This window comes from Quercus suber, unplaced genomic scaffold (assembly GCF_002906115.3).
Source record: "Quercus suber isolate HL8 unplaced genomic scaffold, Cork oak 2.0 scaffold_896, whole genome shotgun sequence".
NCBI lineage: Eukaryota > Viridiplantae > Streptophyta > Magnoliopsida > Fagales > Fagaceae > Quercus > Quercus suber.
This window is the reverse complement of record NW_027070322.1, coordinates 33,160-43,312: the sequence shown is the minus strand read 5'-3', so window position 1 is coordinate 43,312 and position 10,153 is coordinate 33,160. Positions and strand designations below refer to the sequence as shown.

The following is a 10,153-nucleotide window of genomic DNA, read 5'->3' as shown; positions in this document are numbered from 1 at the left end:
TATAATTGGGTATCAATTTTTAATAATAGTATGTAAGTAAATTAATACAAATTTTATCTTCTACCGTTCTATCTTTTTTATCTGCACTTTTTCATCATTTCACTTTTTTATACTAGCAAATCGCAACCAAACAAACCTTAGTACATATCCTTGCTTCGGACGAAAGTTCGTCAACTTAAAGTCTAAAACTCCGAGTCTCGGACATTTCTAGGTCTGTGAAGACGCGCTGTCGTGGAGATACTCTACGGTAAGTATCTTTATTTTTGTCTTTTCTTTTCCACGAAAGAAGCAGTGATACTCTTCTCTATTTCCGATCCGTTTCCGATCCGTTTCCGAAATATCTTTAGGTCTGTAAATTTTCTACTATATAAGTGAAGAGTGAGCTTTTAATTTTAGGTCTCACCGATAGTTTATTTTTATCAAAAAAGCCTAGAATTTTCCGATGACAAGGTCATCATCAAAGAGTGTTTCATGGACCTAGGTTCATTTCCCGAAGACCAAAGGATCCCTGCCGCTGCCCTCATTGATATGTGGGCAGAATTGTATAAACTGGATGAAGATGGCATCCATGCCATTGCCAATTTACAAGAACTCAACATTCGAAATCTGGCTAGTCTTGTGACAGCAAGGTATGCTGGCTTTTATCTCTATACTACAGTTTTCTTGCTGTGTGATTTCTTCACGTGATTACTGCTAATTGTATTATGCCATAACTCTATACCTGGCCTAAGTCCGAAAATATTTTTCTTATGGCTTAATTAACTTTTGATGGCATTTGATAAGATGTTATTATAGTTTATTTGACATGTCAACAGCCAATTTAGGATTTTGCATACCATTGATTTGAAAGGTGATTACTAACAAGAGCTAGAAAAAAGGAAACTTATGCCAATCTGGAAACAAGATGTTCCAAGTTTCCGACTACCGTGCCCTGGCAAAGAGGGGTGTTTCAAATTTTTATAGTTAACACCTGTTTGCATCTTGTCTGGCATACACTTGAATATAATTATTGTAGATAGAAACTGATAGTAGTATCTATTTCCCTTTGTTGTGTCTTTATATTCTTAATTTTATATATTTTTCATATGTGAAGCCGAAAATTTTGAATATGGTCTAAGCTTAAATTTTTCCCATTCACAGGAAAGATGCAAGTGAAGTCAAAAGCTATTACAATGAAGACTTTGTCACACAACATGATATTCTTAGAGAGCTTGCTATGCATCAGAGCAGCCAGGAGTCTATAGGACAAAGGTCAAGACTGATTATTAACATAAGTGGAAACAATCTACCAAAGTGGTGGACAGAACAAACGCAGCAACCCATTAATGCTCGCCTATTATCCATCTCAACAGGTTGGCACATTTTATCTCTATCAAAGACACCCACAGACATACACAATATGTAATTTACATAATATTGATGGCTTGTCACATTGTATAAAATTATTTTTGCAGATGAATTATTCTCGTCCAGTTGGTGCAACATTCAAGGATCCAAAGTTGAGGTTTTAGTTTTGAATTTTCATACAAAGAATTACACATTACCTGAATTTGTGGAGAAAATGGATAAACTCAAGGTTTTGATAATCAATAATTATGGTTTCTTTCATTCCAAAATAAGCAATTTTCAATTGCTCGGGTCTCTACCCAATTTAAAAAGAATTAGATTAGAGAAGGTTTCAATTTCTTCGCTTTGTGAGACCCTTGTACCATTGAAGAGTTTGAAGAAAATATCCATGTTTATGTGTAATATTGGTAAGGCTTTTGAGAATTGTACAATTCAGCTTTCAGATGCATTTCCAAATTTGACGGAGATAAACATTGACTATTGCAATGATCTGGAGGAATTGCCTGTTGGGTTGAGTGATATCATCCACCTCAAAAAAATCAGCATCACCAACTGTCATAAGTTGTTTGCACTACCAGAAGAAATTGGAAAGTTGGTGAATTTAGAAGTGCTAAGGCTTAGGTCATGTACTGATTTGTCAGAGCTACCAGATTCAATCAGAACCCTCCATAAGTTAAGCAATCTAGACATATCTGATTGCCTAAGTATTATGAAGTTGCCAAAACACATTGGTGAGTTGTGTAATTTAAAAGAGCTCAACATGAAAGGGTGCTTGAGATTGCGTACTCAATTTCCAGAATCAATAATAGATCTTGAGCAGTTAAAGCTTGTGGTGTGTGATGAAGAGAGGGCCAGGTTATGGGAGCCTATCAAGGAATTCCTCACTAAGCTTAAGGTAGAGGTGGCTAAAAAAGATATCAACCTGAATTGGCTTCCCAAATGATTTTTGAGAACTGTTCATGCTAAATCATAGTTGATGCCAACAGTAGCTAATTAGAAAATAATTGGGGGGAGCTTACAAAATAAAGGATTTTGCCAATAATCATTCATTTAATTGGTGGATAGGAATATAATCCGGTGTTGTATTGATTAGCTTAGTCTATTCTTTGCTCTTTACCGTCTAAAGATTCTGATTCTGTTATGACCCATGTAATGGATAAATTATTTGAATTTAGTTTTGTGATAGAATAAGATAGATTAATATTGTGATTTATCTGTATTGAATTTAATTCTTATGTCTTAGGATAGGATTAGTTCAAATGTTTTAGCATTTGTTAATAAGGCTATCTCATTCTTGGCTATTTATGTACGTCAAAGGTATTAATGAAAATTAAGCAGAAAATTAACCAAAAATATCTATTTTTTCTCTCAAGTTCAAGAGGCTAGTCACCTCAAATTGACTAACCTATCTTTCAATTATCCTAGTTGATAACATTTGGTATTAGAGCCAAAAGACGACACTATCACACACCATCCTCCCATCTGCAACCTAAGCCAATCCACATCCACCATATACTTCCAAGCATCTACTGCAACACCTAACCAAAAAGAAAAAAAAAAATTTAAGCAACAACCAGATCTACGGCTAGACCACCCATTCATCAAAGTCTAGATTACCAAACCTCCATCATATATAGCCCAACCTGTGACCTTCCAAAAAAAATTTGAAGACCCATTTGTTAGCAAGCCTTTTTTGCCCAACCCTGACCAGTTCGATTTTGATATAAAAAAATAAATAAATAAAAAAGAGAGTACATCTACCTATCAAGACTCAAGAGCGTCAATCCCAACAAATAAAGAATGGAGAGCATGCAGGAGAATGTCAACCAAATGTTAAATATTACCAAGGACATGTTTAAAAGCATAGCAAGGATGCAAGATTCGTGGGATCAAATGATAGAGGTCTTAGATAAACAATCCAATATAATTTTGGAAATCAAAGAACAATCAAAAGCTCAAGGATCCCATGAAATTTCGGAGAATCAAAATGATGTAGTCCAAGCATCACCAATAATTCTAGAGACTAATATGTTGGAGGATGTAAGGAATAATGAAGTGGAAAAAATTGATCAAAGGGGTCTTCTTGTGATTTCAAAGAAGTCTAGTCTAATTTCACACATTGAATTTGTCATTCCTTATGAGTTCAGGGATGAGAAAATCAAGGTTTTTCTTTTCACAAAAATGATTAAAAAATCAATGCAAGTATCCATGGTTCGAATTCTTATCCTTCAACTCTTTAAGATTTGAGGTCAAGTTTTCTCTAATTGGGGGAGGAGGATGTAGTGTGAGCAAGCATCTATTTCGATGTATCAGAATCTTGAGGACAAGATTCATCTTGAAGGGGAAGGGACTGTTATGACCCATGTGATGGATAAATTATTTGAATTTAGTTTTGTAATAGAATAAGATAGATTAGTATTGTGATTTATTTGTTTTAAAATTAATTACTATGTCTTAAGATATGATTAGTTCAAATGTTTTAGGATTTGTTGATGAGGCCATCTCATCCTTGACTATTTATGTATGTTGAACATATTAATAAGAATTAAGCAAAAAATTAACCAAAAATTTCTATTTTCTCTCAAGTTCAAGAGGCTAGCCACCTCAAATTGACTAATCTATCTTTCAATTATCCTAGTTCACAACAATTCATTCTGAGATTTAGGTTCAATTTACTCTATTCACTGAAAATTTCAAAAATATATTTGGTCTATATTTTGACCTCGTTTTCAATTTGTTTCTTTAAGTTTTTACAACTTTCAATTTGGTCATTATATTTTAAATTTGTTGTCATTTTAGTCCTTGCCAACTCGCTTATGAAAAACGCACTACTAACAGCAAATTTAAAATCATCTGAATCTGCAATAATTGTTTTGTCATGAGATTTGGAACTCTCCCAAGATAGCTAGTCAATAATTCACCTTAACTAAGTGATCCCCCCACCCCTTTCTGTCTCCTCTAAACTGACAGCAGAGAGAATAAGAAAGAGAAATGCAACTAGTACCTTTGAATATCCAATAGTAGCGACACCATGTTAAGCTCAGGGTGTTCCTGGAAAAAAAAAAATATATATATATATATATAATAATTAATTTTTTTTATTTGTAAAAAAAAAAAGCCAACTAAAATCTAAAAAAAATAATAATAATAATAAATTAAAAAAATAAAAAGTTGTAACAGGGCAAGCCCACAAAAAAGCCCAACAATATTACTGGCACTTTAAAAGGCCATAAAAAGAATATATGGATCTAATCTATAAAAGAAAATTTAGCAAGCCCAAAAAATTTAGCACAACAACATAAATCACAAAATAGTAAAGCTAAAGAAAATTTAACCCAATCAACCAAATTTTATCAAAAACAAATAGTCCTGCCTTTCAAAAATTTAAAACAAAACTAATCTCTCATTCCATCAAAGATTAAAAATAAATAAATAAATAAAACAAATAAAACCCTAGCTCTAAGCCTAACCAAGAGACTCAGCGGCTGATGGTTGAAGTAAAGCAGTGAAGGGAGAGGCAGCAGTAGCAGCGGCATGGTAACAGCATTGCTGCCAGCCCTGCCCCTAGCCCAAACGCACCAAATCTGGTATCTCTCTCTCATGAGCAAGTGAGAAACGGGCACAAAAAAAAAAAATCATAAACTGTCTGATACAAAGATAGATAGAGAGAGAGTTCTTTCTCTTTTTAAGAGACTTAAATAATAACTTAAAGAAAAGGGTCCGGTTAATGTGTGCCTTTAGAGCACACATTAAACCATTCATTTTTAGAAACATTTTCTTGAAAATTAAAAAAATTGTCAATACTTTTTCAATTTCCAAGAAAAACTTTTTCAAAAATGAAAAATAATGTGTGCCCTTAGGGCACACATTAACAAAATCCAAATATACTAGAAGTGTCTAGTGGTGGATGGATATCCTCCCACGTGTTGTGCTCTATGAGTTGATTTTTGTCTTCTTCTTTTTTGTCTTTTTGTGCTTATATGAATAGCAGTTTTTTTAATGGTAAATAGTTATGTTTGTCTGTTAGTGTCTTTTTTTTTAAGTAAAAATTGAGTTTGTTTGAAACTTTGAAATGAACTGGGAGTTGAGATATAATAAAGTTAGTGAAATGTAGTGTTGTGTTGTGTACATAGTGCAACAATGAATTTTTTTTTTTTTCTTTTGTATGTGCATTTATTTTTCTGTTCAATCCTTGTTGACGGTTTATTAAGAATTTATTTGGAAACAATTTATTTAGTTGAAATTGAAAACTTTTTATTGGGGGCATGAGGCTTGTCTGTTGAGTGGAGTGAGGGGTGGATGGGCACATGGGGCCGGGTGAGATATTTGAATTGAGAGAAGTAAATGCACATGGAATATGTGCTAGTGCAACCAATAAACAATAATTTAATTAACTAATAATTAATTAAGGAAAGCAACTAATAAACAATAATTAATAATTTAATTAACCAATATATTATAAAAGACAAAAAAATTAAATTATGTTACGCTAAACAACAATTAATAAATTTATAATTAATAAAACAATAATATACCAAATTATTAGATTGTTTAATTTATGCTTCTTAAGGAACACTTTGAAAAAAATTTCTGGAGTCGCCATTGATATCCAAAGACACATATCTTCAACTGAGGAGCCGGGCTTCCGTCCAACAAAGTGTTTTCTAGCTTCTAGTCACGATGGCATATTTGCTCCACCAAGAAGCAAAATAACAGGGAAGCGGATATATAAAGTTCCCATAGCAGGGGTAGGAAAGAACAAATTTTCATTATTATAAAATAATAAAAAAGGAAAAATGCTTCGATACCATAGCATGGCAGTAGCTGACTCCAGATATAAGGTGTTGAAAAGCATGTTGTCATTCCTGGTGGAGTTTAAATGATTCCAAATGCAACTGCAAGCTTCTCATTTTGGTAGGAAAGATTTTGCTGTTTATGCTCCTTAAATCATGTAGCACAAGTATAAAGGGTGAATTCTATTGGCTACAGCCACCAAGTATAGAAGCCCAGATTACTTTATCAAGCTTCTTGGGCATTTTGTTAATCCCCATATGATACTAACATAATGATTTGTTATACTTGTTAAGCTATCTTTTCTTTTATCAAATAGAAACATTCAAGTCCTTTATCAACTAATCCAGCATGAATAAAAGCGGAAAGAACCCCAACAGAAGTAACATGATCAGGCTGCGTACTTGGTTTCAGAAGAAACTCAGAGAACTTTAGATAGCCTCATTCGGTTGACCATTTTGAGCATTTCTAACAATTAGGAAAGTCCATGAAACTAAATCTGATAGGCATCCCTTTAAATAACTTTGTTGCATTCTTAATAGTCCCATACTTTGAATCCATATGAACAATAGTAATTTCTGTAAATGAAAAGGGGTGACCGTGTTATGTAGCCATGAACTTGCTTGCCTAGGTCCTTTACAACATGATCCGCACAAGCATTTAAAATAGACACAAACATTGATTTATGTCTTATTAATCCCTGATGTCTTCAATGCCAACAACAAAGAAGATCAGTCTTCCCGTCTTCCCTATCCATTACTAAGAGAAGAGGCATCAGTTACACTGAACACGTTAGGATGTAAATACGTGTCCAATTTTGAACATGTGTCCATATCCCAATGTGTTCAGTGCACTAATGCATAGAACACAAGTCATGTCCCATTACTAATTCATCAATCAATATTGTCCAAGAAACAACATCCCTATCCACCATCTTGTCAAAAATGTGCCTAGATTGTATATCCCTGCCCATATGTAAGTTTGGACTTCTAGACAGCAAGAGCACTAGATTTGGTAACCTTATTCGATGTTAAATTTTCATGTCTTTAGGCCAGTCATGATTTAGGCACCACAATAGTGTTGCCATCAACGAAAAATTATTCTTTCGGGTATTTCATCAAACAAATTTCTAGTCTCTTTAAGCTTTCTTGCCGGCATAGCCAAATATCATTGTGTTCCAAGACCAACAATTCCTTTCAACCATTTCATCCAACATTTTCTGGGAATCCAATACATCCTTATTTCACATTCATATCAAGGAAATGATTGCAAATGAAAACCCTGGGCAGAAGGGTGTTTTTCACCTAAGCCTACAAAATTTTCTCTCCCAAAATCAAGAAAAATATGGGAAGCAAAACTGGCATCAAACAGAAAATGACATTTTACCTCATTATATAATGTTGCACAAGTAGCCACCTTTCTTTCTAAAATTGCAATTTTAGCTTTTTCTAATTTAAAAGTTTATTTTATTTATTTTAACACCATACTTTTTAATACACCTAACATCAAATGTTCTATTCTTTTTCCCGTTCATTTAAATATTCTTTCTTTTACCCTTCAAGTCTCTCTCAATTTCTCAAAATTAAGAAGAAGAAAAAAAATAGTCTCTCTCTCTAACTTTCATTTAAATAATATTTTTTTTGTTTGTTTTTATAATATTTTATTGTAGCTAGGTGTCAAAAAATTATAAGTTTAGCATTTTTGATGCAGTGGGCTTTTTTTTAGTGTTTTGAGTTTCTAAAATATTTAGCACATTTTAATGTGAATGCTCTTTAAACTTTATCCTATTCAAAGTTTTTTTTTTTTTTTTTAAATTACATCCTATCTAAAGCGGCCATGTAACCACCCATCAACAAGTCTTTTTTTTTTTTTTTTTTTTTTTTTTTCCTTCTTTTTTTAGTATTTCATTTTAACTAATTTAGTTAATGGCATTATTTTTTTTTTTTTAATGTATAAAGGATTTTTTTAATATTTCATTTTAAATAATTTAGTTAATGGAATTATTTTTTAATGTATAAAGGAATTCATAGATAAAAAATAAAAATAAAAAAAGACATATTAACATAATAAGTGATGTGTCACTTTTATAATGTGTCAAATTATTTATTATATACTATGTAGTACTAGTAGGGGTATATGTAGATGAGTAAATTTATATAAATTACATTTTTTATCCTCTCACTTTTTTTCTCAATCAAACAAATGAAATTTATATTAGTTTTTCATCATTCCAACCAAACAAACATGATGGAAAACTAAACTATTTTCTTTCTTCCCATCATTTTCCATCATTCCCACCAAACAAAGCCAAAGTGATCTATTAATTTTTATTATATCAAAAGCTTAGAAATAAGTTGGAAGAATAAGTGTAGCTTGGTAAGGTAGGTAAAAATGTGTTATTAATGCATGAATTGGTGACTAGGTTTTTACAAGTTAGGGGCATGCCTAATTTCCTAAGGATCAGAGCTTTTGGCTGCTAGATTTTTAGATGAATGACAATATTGAGTTTTGCTATTGTTTGGACACTAGGACAATTTGGTTTTGTAACAATTATGGGGATGTTTTTACTAAAACATCATTGTTGTGTCCTATTGGTGGAAAATAGGCCTAAAGAATTTGCTAAATTTGTGGGAATCTGTTAGTGGGTATTTAATGAAGCCAACATGGCTCTTATGGCTTACAGCAATTATGCGATTTTGGGTAAATACTGCAAATCAATCAAGTGCACATGTGCCCATAGACTTTGCAAGTATTCCCATCTCATTTGGTAAGATCCATCTCTTGGGTCCATGGGTATGCTTAATATAGGCCCATTCTTTTACCCTACATACCATATGCCTTCAATTTATCTATTAAAATTTCTTGGGCTTGGGCCAATTCAAAAAGTAAAAAGAATGAAAATAACATAATGGGCTACAACGACTGTACCTTACGTTATGGATTTTTAACTTTTTATGGCCCTCTAATAAAAAGGGCATAACAGTGGCTACGTAGAATCATATGTTATACACGACAAAAAGGTCAAAAGAGTGAACCAAAGTATTTTAGAGCCTGTTTGTTAATGTAGTTTGAACAACAATTTTTATTGTTTAAACAACTAACACATATTTTCACAATACTTTTTCACTCACACGTATTTTCACAACACTTAAACAGTATTACTAGAAATCTCTTATCAAATGGGTCCTTATTATTCTTATTATTATTATACCTAAGAGCATTGGTACTTTTTGACATTTTCAACATAAACATTTAAAGTTTAAATTCTTTATTCCTCAATTATTAATTTGATACTTTTTGAATTCTTGAAATATGATTATAAACAAAAATTCTTAAAATTCAATTTGTTACATTTAAAAAGCAATGCATTTTTTTTTAAAAGCAATACAATTTAATTTGTTAAATTTTAGGTCAAATTTTGTGCAGGGAAAACAAACTACTTATTAAACACGTCCATGGATCATGGGCCAAGGGAAGTCAGTCCACTAGGTCTAATTGAAGAAGTCAACCATGTAGTTTTCCCGACAGGCCAATAAACACTATGCCCTGTCCAATCTTAAATCCCCTCAGTTAGGGTATAAAGAGGATCTCATAGCTCCGGCGAAGCGATGGTTAAACCAAGTGAGATGAGGATGGGGGAAAGATGTCTATTAAAAAATAAAAATAAAAAGCATATGTCACCTTCACACGAAATGATCCTACCCATCAGACATCAACCATATTAAATGTTAAATGGGCCCATTTTGGCCCAAAAAAAAAGAAAAAAAAAAGGCCAATGGCAAGAAGAAGCCCAATAATATAACAAAGGGTGAAGAAAGAAGAATTAGCAAAGTAAGAAAAATCATTAGGCCCGAATGGCAAGAACAATGGTACACAGGCCCACAAAATAGTAAAAAGGCCCCAAATAAAGCAAATGAGCCCAAGAGAGCCCCAAAAAAGGAAGTAGTAAACCCATGAAAATCGTAAGAAGTAGAAAGCAAGCAAAGATGGGTCGAAGATGTAACAACCTAATTTA

General features: G+C 32.6%; 1 protein-coding gene across 1 annotated transcript; it reads left to right on the top strand.

Annotated features, from left to right (window-relative positions):
- Positions 1-425: 425 nt before the first annotated feature.
- On the top strand, positions 426-2,560 carry LOC112001765 (probable disease resistance protein At5g66900). The gene is made up of 3 exons (XM_024033943.2): positions 426-629; positions 1,141-1,352; positions 1,455-2,560. The coding sequence occupies exons 1-3, from the start codon at positions 472-474 to the stop codon at positions 2,288-2,290; spliced, it is 1,206 nt and encodes a 401-aa protein (XP_023889711.2). The 5' UTR covers positions 426-471; the 3' UTR covers positions 2,291-2,560.
- Positions 2,561-10,153: the final 7,593 nt, after the last annotated feature.